General features: G+C 47.0%; 1 protein-coding gene and 1 long non-coding RNA gene across 6 annotated transcripts in view; one reads left to right on the top strand and one right to left on the bottom strand.

The window, feature by feature from the left end:
• PRDM16 (PR/SET domain 16) overlaps positions 1-13,328 on the bottom strand; it is a 455,494-nt gene extending 442,166 nt beyond the window's left edge. For all 5 annotated transcript variants that reach the window (XM_083628521.1, XM_083628523.1, XM_083628525.1 and 2 more), the window contains exon 1: positions 13,125-13,328. In XM_083628521.1, coding sequence (XP_083484647.1) covers positions 13,125-13,161 — 37 coding nt within the window. In that variant the 5' untranslated portion in view covers positions 13,162-13,328. The remainder of the gene's footprint in view (positions 1-13,124) is intronic.
• Positions 13,329-13,384: 56 nt separating this feature from the next.
• Positions 13,385-16,306, top strand: LOC310769573. Its single transcript, XR_014551691.1, has 3 exons — positions 13,385-13,607; positions 15,398-15,431; positions 16,035-16,306. It is a non-coding gene; the product is annotated as an uncharacterized lncRNA (long non-coding RNA).
• The last annotated feature ends 2,644 nt before the right edge of the window (positions 16,307-18,950 follow it).

Genomic DNA, 18,950 nt, shown 5'->3' with positions numbered 1-18,950 from the left:
TTTTCTGGGTGGGGAGCCACCCACAGAGAATAAGAGTTTTCCTTCATCCTTCTCTATTTCCTAGGCCTCCCTGTACATCTTGGAAGGGAGAGAGAGAGAGCGCTCTGAAAGCCCAGGGGACAAAGAGCTCTTTATGCCAGAAGTAAGGTGACCTCAATGGCATTTGCAGAAAAGAAAAAGAAGGGGGAACATTACAAATGCATGCCCAGAAGAGTTTACAACCTGGGGAATGATCCTGATCCTGGCTGGTCTTTGCTTTCTTCTTCAGAGCACTGATACTTCCCAATATATCGTAACAGGGGGGAAACTACATACACTCCAATCATATGCCTATCTTAGGTTACATCTACAATATACATTTAAAGCTGTATCATACCATTTGACAGTCATTGATTTCCCTGGGAAAATTCTGGTAGCTAGCTTTTCTTAAGGATGCTGAGAGTTTTTAGGAGATCCCTATTCCCCTCACAGATGCCCAGAGTGGGGCAACAATCAGTCCCTCTTCCCAGAGGCCACATTTGTGCCCAATACACACATATTTCCAAAGTACCCTAAAACAGCAATGCATAACACAGCTATTTATTAAAATTTGCAGTTCTCCGAATTTCATGGTGCAGTTCTCCAACCAGAGGAAAAGCAGGAGGAAGGGCTGCAAAAGGTCTCAAATTCAGTCCTTTGCATTTCCAGGTAGGGCTGGAAAACCCTGCCTGAAATCCTGGAGAGCCGCTGCCAGTCAGTGTAGGCAATGCTGAGTTGGATGGAAAAGGCAAAAGGCATTTTCCTATGTATGCACATGTATTAGAGGAAAGTGCATGTGGAAATGTGTATTTTCACTAATGTGCAAATACATGCCGGGAGAGCTGGATGGCAAAAAAGTGAATACATTAGGCAAAACAAAATGTGCATTTCGGAAGAAAATTCCATGGAATCATACAGGTTTTTGAAGACAATCAAACAACTGCTGAAATAAAGCAGACTGATCTGAGCAGGAGGAAAATGTGATTTGTTCATCCAAAAGCTCTTCTTGCAGCCTGAGCAGGCTCTGTCCCAACCTTCTCATGAGCATCAATGTAGGGAGGTGTAGAGATGTGGCTGGTGAGCCATGTCCCTGCCTTTGCAGGTTGCTATTCATGGAAATGGTCACATGAACAGGGCTTTAGGCCACCAAGTCGCCACTTACAACTTGCACTGCAAGTGCACCCCACCCGACCCAGGTCACTGCAAATGTAGCATGATGCATACAGGACCATCCCTGCATCAAATGCCAGAATTGTTTGTCAGCCACCACAACTTCCCTCTTTGCCTCCCTTCCCACAAAAACACTCTGGTTTGAAGAAACCATCTCTAGTGGAGGGAGCGGTGTGTGCTTCTCAGTGCCCCTTAAGCCAACTGCAGCTTTGATCACTTGCATTCTGCTTAACTCAACTTCTACAAATATACCAAACATTTGAAGCCTATTTCACCTCCCATCAAAGAATCCCAAGAACAAAAATAAAATTCCCAGCCCACTTATCAAAACCCTTAACATCCTATTTGGTGGGAGGATGTGCCTTAAATCTGCATTATTATTATTATTATTAGTAGTAGTAGTAGTAGTGGTAGTATTAATAGCCTACCTTTCTTCCAAGGGGCTCAAGGCATTGTATATGGTGTGCCTCTCCCCCATTTTAATCTCACAACAACCCTGTGAGATAGGGCTAGACTGAAAGACAGTGACTGGCCCAAGTCCACCCAGTGAGCTTCATGACTGAGTGGAGCACTGAATCCATGTCTTACAGGTCCTAGTCCAGCACTCTAACCTCTGCACCAGACTGACTTTAAATGTGTACTAAATGTATGGTGCGTAGACAGCCCTAACCCTAGCACTGGTATTTTTTCCAGAGTCAGAATGAAATCATTTGGCGCAGGTTGATATTACCTCTGATTGTTATTACTATTTTCTTGATAAACGTAACACTGTTCCATTTCCTCACCAGCAGAGCTAATATCACGTAGCGGTTAAAGGACTGAACTTTGAACCAGGAAGTCTATGGTGCAAACAGGTGATTTCAGCCTTAAACTCACTATCTCTCAAGCTTCAGGTCTTTTGTGTGCACAGTGGAGGCTAGCCTTACATGCCTGCCTTATGGGATCCTTGTAAGGATCACCAAGATCTCACACATGTGATGCACTTTGCACGGTGCAAAGTACGAAATCAATGCTATCGTTCTTTTCACATTTCTAAATAAGCCAGTCCTCCCATTTGCAAGGCAAGTTCAGACATCGTTCCCCGCTCCCTTTTTTAAAAGAAGCATTGGGTTGTAAACAATGCTAGCCATACACAGAGGAGACCCATTGAAGTTAATGGGCATGGCTAAGTTAACTCCATTAATTCCAGGGGGTCTGCTTTGAGAAGGACTTAATTAGATACAGCCTATTCTATTTATTCAGTTTCATTAAATATACATTTCAAATCACAAGCAACTCAGGTGTAAAACCTATGGCAGGGCTTGCGACCCTCCAGATATTTGCAGAACTCCCATCAGCCCCAGCCAGCATGATCAATGACCAGGGATGATGGGAATTGTAGACCTGCAAATATCTGGAGAGAGAGACAGGTTCTCTAACCCTGACTTGGGGTATAAAAATGTTCGGTTTAAAAAAAAAAATTAAAAATTTATTGGCATGTAATGTAAGTTTGAGAAAACAATCATTGATGACATGGAAGAAGCTTCTCCAATCAGAAAGATACATCCTAAAACAAGTGGGGAGGGGGACCTGTGGTACTCCAAAAGCTGCTGAAATATGATTCCCATCAGCCTCATCAAGCATGACCACAGATGATGGGAATTGTAGTTCGACAACATCTGGAGGGCCAAAGATTCCACCCACCAATGGTTTAATTTCTCTTGATGATAATATTTTAAGTCTCCAGAGTGCTGCCACCTTGAACTACATCCTCTGTGGTGGCCGGGAAGCAGCAGAGAATCTATTTCAGGACACTGGTCCCCATGGAGGGTGGGCATGGAAGAGAACCCTTCCCTAGAATGGAGGAAGCCATGCATCCGCAAAGGAAGTAGTGTCTGCAATTCAGGGCTGCTGTGGTTTGTTCCACTCCTTCCTCCTTGTTCTTAGCTCTTGTAGCTTTCCAAGTTCATCAGGATCCAGTCTGATGGGACCATGAATGATATAAAGAAGGTGGTCAGGCCAGCAATTGTCTCCACCAGCCCTATAGGATCCTTAGGGGTCTTAGAAGTGACATCTCTGGCAGGAAGTCAGACTGGGAAGCCTTAGCACATACACCATCCTCAGCAACTGCAGAGACATGAGGCTGCCAAAGGATGCAACCTTCCTCCTCTCTTCTGCTTTGAAGTTAGAACAAAATGGCAGCTGACCACCTTCTTAAACTTGGTTCACAAATACCTGTGCATCTCAGTGTATTTTCTGCTTCTTTGGAGGAGAACTGGGCATCGTGAAAAGACTGTTGACTCTTCAGAGTCCTGGCCTCCCAAGCCAGACACATACGCTTATGAAGGACTATAGCTCAGTGGCAGAACATCAGCCTTGCATGCACAAGATCCCAGGTTCGATCCCTGGCATCTCCAGGTAAGGCTAAAAATGTCCTGGTCTGAAACCCTGGAGATCAGCTGCCAATCAGAGAAGACAATACTGAGCTAGATAGACCAGTGGTCTGACTCAGTATAAAGGCAGCTTCCTAAATTTCTGTGTTCTTCCTATGACAAGTCATTTCCTCTCCCCTTTTTGCTATCCAGTCCTTACAACTGGGAGAAGATGGGAGTTTGCTTATATCAGGAGCTCTTCCACTATCTGAGTTAGACATGATGCTCACACCTGCTGGGGAAACTCTGCCTATTTTTTGTGCTTAAACACAACAACAACATCATATTCCTTGACCAAAATGACTGATGGGTGGAAGGTGCAATGGAATAACCTCACAATCTCAAGAGCAATTCTACTCAGACATAAGAGCTCTGCTAGATCAAGCCAGATGTCCATCTAGTCCAGTATCCTGTTCTCCTAGCAGCCAACCAGATTCCCCAACTGGTACATGGTTGGCCACTATGATAACAGGCCACTGGTATTCAGAGGCACGCTGTTTCCAACAGTGGTGGAACATATCCACTGTGTCTAGCCCTAGAAGGGCTGGTGAATCCCAGCCTGTTCATTTAACTTACGGAACTTTGATGTATACATCTTATCAAGAACGGGAGGAACGGAAAATATATATTTAGGGGTGGCAAGTCAAATAACCTTTTCTCTCTAGACTTTCGTAAGCTCAGTCGCTCCCTGAATTGACACTGATTGCTTATGAGAGCATTGATGGCAATGGAACACCCTCTACCTGCTCAGGTGGTGCCTGGAGAGAGATGGGTGGCTAGAAAGCATTCACAGTATGTCGTCACACCTTCTCTCAGTAACTCGGGGGGGGGAGAGAGTTTTGCCTTGCAAAGTGGGTCCATATCATCACCCTGTGCTGTACACGAGAATGAAGAAATTAGTGTTTTGCCTAAGTACACCGACTGCATTATTAACCAGGGTGAGATTTTAACCTGATACATCCCCCAATGCAGCCCTTGGAGCAATCTTTTACGAAAGCAAAAGTGAATGGGGCAATGAATGTAAATTTTGCCTTTCCCCAGCAGCCAAGCTTCTTGACACACAGAGATACAGCAAGAGGCTATACTAGAGCTTGAGCACATATTCCAACCAGGCAAAAACTGAGGAGGTGGGGGCACAGTGCAGGATTTGGCTGCAGAGAGTTTTTAGGGCCATACAAGAGAGGCCGAGAGAGAGAGATTTGGCCCCCAGAGCCTGAGCTCCCCACCCCCTGTTATAAATGCGTCTCTTTTAGATTATTAAGATAAAGGAACCCCTGACCTTTAGGTCCAGTCGTGGCCGACTCTGGGGTTGCAGCGCTCATCTTGCTTTATTAGTCAAGGGAGCCGGCGTACAGCTTCCAGGTCATGTGGCCAGCATGACTAAGCCGCTTCTGGCGAACCAGAGCAGCGCACGGAAATGCCGTTTACCTTCCCGCCAGAGAACCTTCCCGCCTATTTATCTACTTGCACTTTGATGTGCTTTTGAACTGCTAGGTTGGCAGGAGCAGGGACCAAGCAACGGGAGCTCACCCTGTTGTGGAGATTTGAACCTCCGACCTTCTGATTGGCAAGTCCTAGGCTCTGTGGTTTAACCCACAGCGCCATCCGTGTCCCTGTTTTTATTAGAGTTTGCAAAAAAAAAAAAAGCAAAACAAACTCTTAAAAGGTCAGAAAGCTGATTTGCACTACAAATCCCCTTTTCCATGTTATCTTCTGCATTCACCATCATCGCCGCAAATATAAATAGACACGCACCTAAACCAAGAATTTAAGAGGGGAACAAACACACTTGTTGCCCGAAGTACCTTCAAGTCACCACCTTCTAGCAGTGCTTGCATATACAGAAAGGTGGTCCTCAAGTCTGTATTGAGCTGTGTAAAACTCAGAGCACTTTTTCATTTGCATATTGCCCTGCATCAGTATCATGGTGCAAACAAGCAGTGTGTGCGAAAAACAAACTTATAAAGCTGACAGGGGACAGATTGTGATTCCCAGCACAGATAATGTTCTTCCATGTTACTAATGCAAAAGAAAGAACTTTTTAGGCGTGTGAAAAATACATGCAGCTGGTGAGTGATATACTGTATTAACCTTTAGCACACGATTTTTTAAATGTAGAGGTCTAAGCCTGGGGAACAAAGAAAAGGGGAAATTCTTATAGACATTGAGGCGCGGCTCCATTTGGAAGACTGTGTGCAGTTCTGGACATCCGGAAGAGGCTGTTCTAGAACTGGAGGATCTAAGAACGTTGAACGAAGAAGGATATTGACAATCTGGAATGTGTGCAGAGGAGGGCAGCCAAGAGGATAAAGGGTCTGGAAACCAAGCCTTATGAAGAATGGTTGAAGGAGCTGGGTATGTTTAGCCTGGAGAAGAGAAGACTGAGAGGTTATATGAGAGCCATCTTCAAATACCTGAAGGGCTGTCACATGGAAGATGGAGCAAGCTTGTTTTCTCCTGCACACGGGCAGAGACCTTTTGTGCTCAGTGGTGACGTGTGAACAAATCTTAAGTAACAATTGCGTTTTAAACTTGGGTCCCAACTCTACAATTCTATTATTCCTCCCCCCCCCCCCCCCCCGCAAAAAAGGTGGAGAAATCAGCAGCCAAAATGATCAAACAGCTGGAATACTGTGGGGGGGGGATGCTGTTAGGCTTAGGGGAAAAAGATGACTATGAGTATGGAAAGGAAACATCATGACTTTAAAGTCATTGCTATGGAAGACAAACTTTCTCTCTCTCTCTCTCTCTCTTTCTTTCTCTCTCTCTCTCTCTCTCTCCACACAGCTTCTCTCCAGACTGATGTTTTATTGGGATTTATTCTGAAACATGTTCACAGTAAAGTGATTTATTCCTCTTTGGTTTATTATTTGATACTTTCCCAATGCTGTCATATAATAGCTGTGCAGAGGAGCTGCAGCACAACAAAAATGGAACAGCAGCAAAAGCGAAAACAAAAAAACCCCCCACACACCCCTGAACACTGGAGGTATGTAAAGTGAAAGAATTTCAGCAGAAAATGACAGGATAGACACCGATTGGAAACGAATCAGGGCATAGCCAGGATTGGGGGGGGGGGGCTTTTGTTAGGGTGGGCAAAACCTCAGTTTGCAATGTATTTTTACTGAATTTGATTGATTGGGGGGCAGCTGTCCCTCCCTGCCCCCCCGGCTACGCCCATGTGTCCACTCCAAAACTTTTGGTGGCACTAACAGTACTGATAGCATAATCACGTGCAACTGCCCTGATAGCATCCTGAGCGCAAACTGTCATGAACGTGCAACAAAAAGGATGTTTGGAGAAGCACATGGTGAGAAAGTATGGCATTGGGGTCCAGAAACCTAGGACTGCATGCAACCTTAGATGACGTGAGAGGGAGGAATCAGGAGCATTTTAGTGCAGAAAGGCAGGGCTATCGGCAGTGAGGGAACTTCTAAGCTGCCTTCTAGAGTCAGAGAGGCCATGTGTCGTTTTTGAGCTCTAGTGGCGGTCCTTCAGGATGGGGGAGTGGGGAGAAGGAATTTGCTGAGAGAAGAAGGATGGACTCACTAAATGGGCTTCCGTTTTACCCAGGCAGGCAGGCAGGCGATCCTCACTTATGGGGAGTCCCAGGTCAGAGGCTGAACAATTCTCAGAGCTATCGCTCCTCCTACAGATCTGGCCAGCGTAGACACCATCCCACTACTGCCTTATTACACACACACATACAGCATCTCAACTTAGTCTCCCTAGCTCTTCAGAATCTCGCGATCCTAGCCAGAAGCAGAAAGGGTGGAGGAGTTTTTATTGGGGGGGGGTACCCGAGAAGAGAGATGAGTAGCCCGTGGACCGTCTCTTTTCTTCAGCTTGCTAGACAGAACTCTAGCTGGCTGTTTGAAGGAAGGAACCGAGTTGATGTTGAGAGAGTACGGTATATACTATACTGTTCTCAGTTTAAAAGGAATAACTAGGAAGGGGGGGTTGTATGTATTCGCAGCCTTGTAGAGGCCTAGATCCAGTGCCCCCCCTACCCTTGCAGAAAGAGAAATTTGTTTATATATTTTGGACACATCTGAACTATACAAGAATGCTTTTTTTTTCCTCCCAAAGGGGGAATAGAAGCAAAGTGTTCTTGCTTGAACTGCATCTGTGAAAGCGGAATTCCTAATTTGTGTAGAGGGGGTGCCTTTAATGTCTCCTTTAAAAAGCAAGCTCGCGTTTTAAAAGTTCTCCAAACCTGTTGAAATCAGCCATCTGATGAGGGCAGAGCGTTTCCTCTGCATTTTAATTTAATTTTTATTTATTTATTTTTTGCAAGAAAATGACGTAGCTCCCCGATCCAGGTGGGAGATTGCACCCCTTTTAGTCGCCCGCACACGCGCCCCCCCCCCACCCGCAGCACCAGGCCAAGCCAGCGAAAGAGGGCATTGCCTCAAAAAACTAACGCCAAAAAAAAAAAGGTTTCCCTCCCCCTTTGCGTTTCAAAGACGGTTTAAGGCTGCGACCCTAACCTCGCCTGCCCGGGAGCAAGCCCCGATGAATCCAATTGGACTTGCTTCCGAGCAGACGCGGTTCAGACTGCGCTGCAAAGAACCTGGTGCTAAGAAACGGCGAGAGGGGGAAGAGCAAGGTCGGAGAGCTTTTCGCGTCCATCGGGCGGGCCACTCCGAGGATAATCTCCCCAGCCTTTCCTTCCCGGGACTGGAGAATCTGAAACGGCGCGGCCTCGGCCCAGCCGCTCCAGGTTCGGTTCCTGGGGAAGCCGGTCTCAATCGTTCCCTTCCTCGCTCCTTAACTTCTCCCTTTCTTCTCCTCTTACTTTCTTTTTCACACACAGCCTCAAACGGCTTGCCTCAAGGCTTGCTCCTGGGTAAAGTGGGTTTATGAGTGCAGCCGGGCTCTGTGGGCTTTACTTGCAAGTAGACACGCAGAGCCTAGCACCGCTATCTAAGACTTTATTTAATTTTTTTATTTATTTCCCTGTCCCTTCCAGTGTAAAGGCATCTCCCAACCATCACCACGTTTTCTCCTGCAACGCACGCAGCCCAAACCTTTTGCTGTAAATGGGAATCAACTGCAGGAGCGGTTCTTGTTATTTGTGTATTTATTTATTTATTTATTTATTTATTTATTTATTTATTTATTTATTAAAGCGGGACAGAATCCAGGGAAGTGATCGTGGTACAAAAATCAGGTATCACCTCCCCGCCTCAGCCTCTGCTCCATCTTGGTGCTCATTGAGCCTGCCTTTAGATAATATTTTTTTAATTAAAAAAACACAACACTTTATAATTGCATTTGTTCTGGAGTTCTTTAATCCACAGATGCAGCCCTACTCGGGAGGAAGAAGCCACAAGTTGCTTTCTCAGCTCAGCGCGCGTGTAGGACGACAGTTCTGTACGTGTCAACTGGGTTCTGAGTTCAGTGGGGCTAAACGAGAATAGGATTGCAGGGCCCAGGGTGAATTTATTCAGCTGTGTGGGGGTGTCATTTAACTTGCACACACACAGGGCATCCCAGTTCATGCCAAGGGACTGCTGTCTGGAGAAATTAAAATTTCATCCTCACATAGGTGCCGCGGTGAAGGGCTCCATTCAAGAAACGAAACCCACACGCATTCACACATCACATTCCTCGTAGCGAAAACATGCCGTGGAACCGGGAGTCTCCGGAGAGGCCCCTTTCCATCTGCTGAAAATATTGCCCACCGAAAACCAAATCCTACTACAGCGCATTCAGCCAGACGTTGATTCGCCTTTACCTCCTCGGCTGCATCAGTCACAAGGAAGCGAGGATGATTTTCAATTTTTATTTTGTCTAAGATACCCTATCAGCATTTCAAAACACAAACAAAACTTGACAGGCATTTCAGGGCAGGGTGGAGGAAAGCGAACGCATTAGGCCCGTGTTGGAGAGGAATGGTTATTTGAGGGCGTTTGATCCGGAGATAAATGCGAGAGCAACGATCGCTTGCAAATCAGGACCGAACGTTTTCCGTGCAGAAAGCCCCAGGGATCTGGAAACCCGGACTACTGTATTTAGAAGGGGGGGAGAACCTTAAAAGTATCCTCAGCTTCAAAGGGCTTGCCCCCCCTCCTTCCACGCGCTGTAAACTGTTGAGTCTGGGGTTGGTATCAAAACAGCTGAATTTAATCAGGACTTTCATAACAGACACTTCCAGGTTGGATCAAGTGGTAAACGGCGGGGGCAGAAAGAAATTCTCCTTGCGTGGCTCAAAAAAAAAAAGTTTTTGAAAACCATTTACATTTTTTTAAAAAAATTCCTCCCCCCCTCCCCATGTACATCCAGAACCCCAAAACACAAAGAGTGGAACTGCCCTCCTGGGGGGGGGGTGAACTAAACTCTCCAGCACACATTTGCAGCGCAAGGTTGGGCACGTCTACTCAGATGCAAGTCGCTTTTTATTTCAGTGAGGCTTATTCCCGAGTAAGTGGGCACAGAAGTGCAGCCTTTAAGACTGAAATTATGCAAAGGAAGCATTCAACCACACCTGAGGTCTCGTCCATTTCAGCTCATAAGGGGAAAATGACAGCGACATTTCCACTCCGACCTGATGAAATGGACAAATTTTAATTTACGCTTTTAAAAGACACACACACAGAGAGAGAGAGATATATAATTTACATATATCACCTGAGGCATTCTGGATGTGATTGTTTTTAATGCAGCAGCGGCAGCTATATATGGAAGGGAGCCGATATTTCTGTTTATTGAAAAATTATAGTATTAATTACAAAGAAGTTGCTGTACCAAAATCCAGCCGTTCCCCAAGTTTGATACAGCGGTAAAAAGACACGAGGCGGAACGAGGTCCTGCTTGGAGATCAATTTTTCTTCCCTTCCTCGATTCTACCCAGTAGTGGAAAAGCGGGCTGGGGGGGGGGGAGCTGTCCGGGGAGAGAGAGCTGTGAAAACAGGAATTTGTTCCTGTTAAAATTGCGGGGCCTGTCAAGGAGGACAAGCGGCTGCCTGCGCGCCCTGCGCGCTTGTTCCTTTTGCGCCTTGAAAAATTATCCAACTATTGATTACGTTAAAGCAGCAGGAGGAAGACCGCTGCCTTTTCTTTTCTCTTCTTCTTTTTTTATTTTTTATTTTTGAACTCTCGCCCTTCCGAAAAAGTAGAGACTAAATCAAGGGAGTTTGAAAGTTGGTGTTGGACAGATCCTGCCTGGAGCGGAGGAGACCGCTCCATTAAAACCGCAGGAAACGTGCTTCTGTCCATTAGGGCTGCGATCTCACTTATTGGAATTGCATTAAGTGTGAGACATTCGGCGTTGCAAATCTCTATCTCCACTTGTTTCCTTCGGGGTGATCTGGAGAGGAGCATGCAGGGGACTGGAAGGAGGAAGGATTCAGAACAGGGGGCGCCTTGACCTTGAACTGAGTCTGGAGGGGGTGTCCGGAATCGGGGACTTGAATCGTAAAGGCAGGAGAGAGTCGCGCGTTCTTAACTTGTCTCGGGGACGGCGGTGGAAATCCGCTGGAGTTTTGTAACGATCGGCAACACAACTAACACGCACACACAAAGACTTAAAGGCAGGAGTTTCAGATCCTCGCTCTCTCGAGAGAATCAAAACTTAGGTGAGCTTTCGAAATCTCCTGGCGCAAACTGTTCATGGTTGAAAATCCATTAGAACTTTCACTACCGAGTAAACGTATTTCGGAGTAGAGAGACAGACTCCCTTCCCCTTTTTTTAAAGTATTTAAACGTATTCAGGATTAAAGCGCCAGCTCCCAACTTCCCCTGGATAGCTTTCCGTCGCCTTATATTTGCAAATATATTTACAGGTATTTTATTTTTACAGCTTTACGGCATTCCCCCCCCCCCCACCTCCAGCCACCCGCGCGCGCGCTTCCACCTCAACCAGCCACAATCTCGCGTCCGGTTTCAGCATGGAACTCAACGAGGGGCGGGGGAACAAAACAAAACAGACCGTTTCCAAATGATAATTAAGATTAAAACAAAACAAAAAATCAAGACAGACAACAGCGATTGTAAAAACACAAAATAGACCCTCCCGCTTTCCAGACAAAACAATGAAAAAATATCTGCCAGAATGAAATGCACGCGGTGTTAAACTTCGGAGTTTAAAAGAGCAGCAACAACGCAGAAACAACTTATATTATTTTTGCTACAAAAATCCTGAAAGTGGGAGATGGGGCGGGGGGAAGATCTATCGTCATTTGACAGCTAAAGTATCTTAGATCGCGCAGCAAACAACCTGCCCCCCCTTTCTCATCCGCCCACCCTCTTTTCTCATTGCCATCTTTTAATATTTCATTGGTAACCGATGACAAGCGTCGGAGAAGGATGAGGGTTCTCTCTCCTCCTCCACTCCCCCCCTCCCCGCCCCCGGCAACGAGGGATCGAGAAATTGAGGGGGGGGGAGAGAGGAAGGAGACACGAATATATTTGCAAACTTTCCACATCCCCCTCCCTTTTCCAAGCGTGCGCGCGAGAATCGGGGACAGAAACTGCTCCTGCAACAGGGCGCATGCAGGAACCCCACCATCGCTCACTTTCAAAACACGACAACCGCCAGAGCTCCAGGAACTTGTCCATTTCACCTCGTGTCAGTTTCACTGCGTATATCTAGATAGATACACATACACACACACATATCTATAACGCCAAGCTGCATTTGGGGTTCCAGTTTCTCTGCCTCTTTCCATCCAAATCTCTCTCTCTTCGCCTGGTTGGTTTTATAAATATATATATTTCTCTCTCTCTTTCTTCCCCCATTGCCTCCTTTTTCTCTCCCTCCCCTTCTCTCTTTTCCACGGTCTTCTCTCTCTCTCTCTCTCTCTCTCTCTCTCTCTCTCTCTCTCTCTCTCTCTCTCAAGCTCCCCATCTACTCGGAAAACCTCGCTTTGCCTTCCCAGCCGCGAATCTCTAGCGCCCACTATATTTCAAAAGCTGGGAACTAAAAAAAAAAAAAAAAGATTTCACAAGAACTTGGAAACGACTCGGCGAAGAGGAGAGAGGAGGAGGGAAAGGGAGAGAAAAAAAGTTGCAGGCTTCAACTTTGTAGCTAACTTTCGCTTCGCTCTCGTTAGCTCTCCCTGTGTCCCCCCTACTTTTCATTTTTTTAAAAAACGATCCCCCTCCTTCCTCCTCCTCGCCATCCTTGATCGCCTCGAGATCCTCAGACGGGTGAACCCCACCAATCGCGGGGTGCGGAGCACAACTCTCGGAGCGCAAGGAGAGGCGGGGGGAGCCTTGGCCAGGCTGCCCCGATAGTCGCGCAGAGACCGGCGACGGCGGCTGTGGCGGCGCGGAGCTCGCTCCCGGCTCGCCCAGCTGCGCTCATCCGGCCGCGGCGAGGCCAGGACGGCCGAGGAGGAGGCGATCGGCTCGTCTTCGTCGTTGTCGTCCCCCCACCCCAGGGCCGACCAGCCAGACACCCATGGCTCCCCCCCCCCACCTCTGCTCAGCGCGCGCCCCCCTCTCTCTCTCCCTCTCTCTCTCACCCCCCTCGCCAGATCTCGCCGGGGATCTCCCCCTCGCGGGAGAAAGGGGACCTACTTTTGGGCAGTTTCCTCGCTCGCGCCTTGGATCTCATCTTGACGGCGGAGCGGATCCCTCCTTGAACCCGCAACAGCTCTGCCGCGCTATCTTCATCTCCCAAGCATTGTCAGTTTGGACACCTTCGCACATGCGCACAGAGCATTCAATCTGACACCCTCTCCGGGGCCAAAAAAACTTTCCAATGTATTCATCACCATCAGGGTTGGGGTTGGTGTGTGTATGTGTGTGTGGCTTTTTTTTTTTTAACCTCCCCCCTTCTCTTCCGTGGTCCTATCCTCTTCTTCAGATCACTTATCTCTGCCCCCACCTCCTCGGAGCGCAGCACCATCCCAGCCTTTCCTCCTCCTCCCCCCCCCCCCGCCACTTCCCCTGATCTGCCCCTTTAAGAAAAAGCGACCTTTCTCTCTCTCCCTAACCCTTTACATGCTGCCCTTCCCCAGTGGACAATATTTAAAGATGGAAGGTAACATCCAGGAAGAGGTGACTTTGCCCTTTTTTTTTATTCGGACGATGGTTTCTATGCTATGCTTGGGTGGGACGGGGAGGGTTGGGGGGTGTATGTGGCTGGGGTTTTTTTTTGGGGGGGCGTAACTGGTCCATTGCATGCTGTACTTTCCAAGTCTAATTATTCTTTTCCTAGCAACCGGTCCGTTGCAGCTGGTCAATTGCACGCTGCCCTTTTGCAGATCTGTTATTATTTTCTGGTCACTAGTTAGCCGTCTCTTTCAACCAGCCAACTGCACGCTGCACTTTACAGATCTAATGATTTTGCTATTATTTGGCTATTAGTTGCTATTCTCATCAATGGGGCAGTCGCGATGGGCTCTTTCCCCCTACGCCTGATATATTATATATATGATATATCATTATATATTATGATTATATATATATATACACACACACACCCGCTTTCTTCTCGCATGATCCGCTGCATGCTTACTCGCGAGTAAACGCCCCACCTTCTTCCACAGGGGCTTACTCTTCTCTCCCCCCCCCCACCAGCCACCCATTCCGGGCAATTGTGAATATCTGGATGTCTGATCTCCCCCACCCTTCCCTAAGGCCAGGTTTACTCGGAAGTTTCTTTTATTGATTACAGTGGGATTTACCTCCAGGTAGGCAGGTTGAGGAAGATCGCAGCCGCGGCTGAGGTTGACTACAGAAGCTGTGGCCGTTTCACTACTCGGCGGGGGCTTATAGAATTACCAGGGTGCACAGACGATGTTTAGGTGCACAGACTTCTTCTACCTTTTACCATGTCTTTCTCCCAGTTTTGCGCCGTTACCGAAAAACGTGCATCCCCTTCCACTCCAGTGCATTTAAGCCAATCTGGCGGGCAACATGAAAACTCCCCCTGCACACGCAAACGACTTTCGTTTTCCTAACGATCGGCGCATTCTTTCCCACCCTGTCCCCAATCCATTTACAATAAAATTTGGGTGGGTTGGGGGCTTTCGGTTCTCTCTCCTCCCAGCCCCCCCCCCTCCATCAGCCGGTTTAAACGATTCTGTCTCCATCGTGGTGCTTGTTTAAAACACGCTAAAACCTGATCGTGGGTCCTCGAGATGTGTGTGTGTAGGGAAGCATCTGGGCTGCGACCCGCTGCTGAAGCCTGGGCTTACTCTGAAGTAAGCTTCCGCCAAGCTGAATGGGTCTTGGCTCCCCAGCGGGCTAGCACTGCAAAGCAGCCTTCAGGGTCGAAGCACTTCAGACCAGAACTTCGCAATACGACTTCCCACGAGCTCAGGAACCTTGTCAGCTCCCCAGGAAACGTTCCCAATGAATCGCTGTGGCCTTACTCGGAAGTAAGGAGTAAGGGGCTCCTTTAACGCCTAGTTAAATGAAGTTAAGCTGGCCGATCCCTCGGGCAGCTTGACTCGGAAGACAGTTCATATTTGTTTGTTTTTTACCCAATGGGCCGCATTCCTATGCAAGCTTACTTGGGAGTAAGGCTCAATGAACTCAAATGTGGCAAGCTGCTAATTCACAAGTAAGTATGCGCAGGATGGAAGAACTCAGGCAGCCTGGGCACCGGCTCCTTCTCTCTCTGATCTCTGACTTACCTATTTTGCCACAGCGATGAATGTGTCCTGCTCAAAAACAAAAAACATGGGGTTCTGATCTAAGCAAGTCCACCTGCTCTACGGCGCTTCCTGTTCATACATATATATGTATTTACACGCTATTCTCTATTCTTACTCCTCCTTTCTTCCAGCTAATTTTTATTATAACAGCCTTTCCACTTGAATGTTGGACTCTGCTTTTTACAGGTCCGGGGGTGTTGCTTTAGAAGGGATCAAGGCGGTAAGTATCATTTTCAGGTCCTTTAATTAATATATATATTATCATCATTATCTATTTCAAATGCTTGGTTGTCCTTTATAGAAACGACCCTATTCTCCTGGGCAATGGATGGAAATGGAGGAAGCTGGATCTTTGCATTCCTGAATTTTTCAGGAATCCCCGGAAATGGGAAAGTGGGTGGAGGACACTAGCCCCCCTCCCCGGAGTAAATAGCCTGGCTGGATCAGTATTAATTAATTACTCCCTTTGGGAATTCAAGGGCCCAGGAGAGATGGTGACTGGAAAGGATACATTGCGTGGTGTGTGTGGGGTGTTTATAAAATATAAAGGGAAAGGGAATGTCAAGAAGCCTTCAAGAAAATAAACCAGATTTTTTTTTAATGCGGGGGGGGGGGGAGAAGAAACAGGACAAGGGGCGTTCACACCCCACCCCCAGCAAAATAAAAAAGCAGCCTAGCAGCCGACCGGCAGGTGGGAGATATGAGGAGAGAATAAAGTTTGAGGTTGAAAACTGCATACTTTATTACTAGAATGAAGTACAATGAAATAAATTATTATTATTATTAAGATTATAGAAGATTTTCTCTCTTTTTTTGTATCTAGATTTATATTAATCCTGTTGTGGTCAGGGCAAAGGAGGTCTGAAAACATTTGTTATATTTTCAAGTGGGGGACGGGGACGGAAGAGAGAGGTAACAAACCAAGTCCCCTTCTCCTTTTCTTCATTTTGTGCTTGAGGTTCAGTTACTTCAACGCCTCGCGATTTAACTCAATCAGGTTCTGGGATTCCGCCGCCCGTCCGCACACCCCGTTCTGTTTCCACAAACTTGTAATAAAGCTGGTGATTTTAAAAGCCATTCGAATAATAAAACAAAGCCTGCCGAATTATTATTTATTTTAAAAAAGCGTTGCTTATTTATCAAGTAATTCATAAAATGGAATTGGTTTTAAATGTAGGCTCTCAAAGCACGGGGTGGGGTGGGGTGGGGGTGGGAGAGTTATTTGTCCAGAATTATTTATAAATGCGTTTGAATCTGAGTTCTGCTGGTAAGGATTGTAAGAGTACGTTGGGATTTTTTTTTTTAAATAATAGGATTGGAAGGGAACTTCCGAGTCAATGTTTTCAAAGTGGGGAAACCAATAGCTGCCCCTTCCCAGCTAAAACCAGATTGACTTTGTTTTTCTCCAAAGGCGAAAACATCCTTGCGTTGCACCTGTGCGTGTAAACGAACACGTGTTCTTAATTCGCACTCTTTTTCCGCGTGTTTTTTTGCATATATATATATATATATATATATATATATATATTCTGCATGAGTGTGCTTACTCCTGAGTAAACCTACTAAACGCAGTCTACGCTGTTTCTTCAGTTAATTGCTGCCCTACATTGATTTGAGGGCCCCCTAACCCCAAGCAGGTTAACTTAAAAGTCAGTCTCGCCGTAGCCAATGGGATTTACTTCCGTGTAAAAGCAAGCATGGATACATCGGGCCCCTGAATGAGAATAACTTCCTTCTCGGTTTTTTTGTTTTTTGTGGCGGTTGTTTCTCCACAACATAACATAGAACAGCAGACAGGTTCTCTGCCCCGCGGAATTCGCAATCCACTCCAAGATCAATACCGGGTGCGGAACTCGAGGGGTGAAAATCCAGCTAGGTGGTCTTTTCTTTTTTTTAACAAGGGAGGAAATGCTTTAGGAAAGTCCCCAAGATGATTTTAGAAATATTCAGTTGTATCCAACCCAACTGGAATTAAATATTTCAAGGCGGGGGGCGTCGCTCGTGGGGGTTGACAGCAAGGCTGAAACGCTAAGTGGGACTTACTTCCGCGTAAACAACTATAGGCTGTGCCAAGTGTGTCTCTTAAAGCAGGCCCTAAACGATTTTTTCCCATTGAACACCAGCAGATTCAAAAAGTCTAGTGAGCAGGAGGCGCGATCCATGTAGACAGTTACTCTCTAACCCCCCCCCCCCATTTGCCAGGGAGAGTACGTCCTGCTGGGTCCGGTGTGATGTCCTACTGTTTAGGATCGCAGTTTGTGTCCCTTAAAAGTTGGAACCTGATCCTGTAGATGTTGCTGCACTCTGAAGGAGATTCCCCCCACCCCGCGCCACCAGTAAGATTTAAAAGCAACACCCCCCCCCCGTAAATTTTTTTCTAGATTCCACCCTACAGTTTACGAACCGAACTTTTCAGGGCTAAAAAGTGTGAGGAATGATTGGCACATGATGTGAGAGTTTTACCCTTGTGGCGAGTTTGGGCTGAGGGCTGCTGGGGACTGGCCTGGAGTGACCCCCCCCAAGGAGCTGCCTAAGCGGGTGGGGAAGCGGAATTGAACTTGGGTGTCAAAGCTGCAGCGCTCTAGCCACTAGGCCTTATTGCCCCCTTTAAAGGTCAAGTGACTATTTGCAGAAAAACCACATCGCGCTCCTTGTGTCCCTGACCCCCGCTTGTTTCCAGTTTGCAAAAATCTCTCTCTTTCCACTACCTCCCCTTAATATTTATAGGGCAGGTTGATCTCAGGTGTGTGGGTCTGGCAAAGCGAAAGAGAATTGTCCCGGTGAGGGTTGGGGGGGGGGGAGGAGAGGTCAGCGACGTCTGTGGCAGCTTCCAAGAGATGACGAGGGCAGAAATGGAGCGATTTGGTTCTTTGGGGCCATCTCAAAATCCGCCCTTTTAATTCCTTTCAAAAGAGTATCAAAAGTGAAGTCAATTGCGCAACGCGCAAAGCAAACCACCCTGTCGCTTTAAGTTTCACCTTTCCCGGAGTTCGCTCACAAAGCGACATTTATAGCCCAGAGACCAGTGGCTAAGGTGGGTCCTGAATCAAAGGGCCTGCGGTTCGGATCCGCTTTGGCCATCACTGGGGAGACAGTCCGGCGGTGACTAGTTTGCGATGATGCACTTGCGTGGCAGGTCTCCAATGGGACTTGCTTCCGAATAAACCAAGCTGGGACTATTCCTACTGCCTTTTCTTAGAGTGCTGTGGCAAGAATAGCAACAGGATAATGGGAAGTCGAGTTCTTTTGAACACGGGTGACTCTTATTATGTACTATCATTTATTGATAATAATTAGCACCATCGCATGGAACTTAATAAATTCAGGAGGCTTGCTTCGGAGTAAACATAAACCGAATTTCCTCCCCTCGGTTCCCCCTTTGATTGGCGCCCTCCCTCCCTCCACCTTTTTGAAAAGGTTCAGAATGGTGGTCCCGGAAGTGTCGTAAGCGCGGTGCTTACGCGCGCCAAGTCAGAAGTAAATCCCTTGGAGTGAACTTCAACGAGTTTTGACTACCGCCAGCGTGCGGATAAGGTTGGCAGCCTCAAGCGGCCCGTTCCGATACAGAGGCAGAGGATCGCGCTTGTTAAAGAAACAGGTTTTGAAAATTTCAGGGACAAACGGGAAGCGGGGAGGGTGATGGATGGCCACCCTCCTAGGGCTGGTTTGGTTTTTTAAAAAAAACAAACAAAACAAAACCCGAAGTGACACCAAATAATTAGGATTAATTGGGGATTCA

The sequence above is a fragment of the Podarcis filfolensis genome (assembly GCF_964270895.1).
Source record: "Podarcis filfolensis genome assembly, chromosome: 8".
Classification (NCBI taxonomy): domain Eukaryota; kingdom Metazoa; phylum Chordata; class Lepidosauria; order Squamata; family Lacertidae; genus Podarcis; species Podarcis filfolensis.
This window is presented reverse-complemented; position numbering and strand designations above follow the sequence as displayed.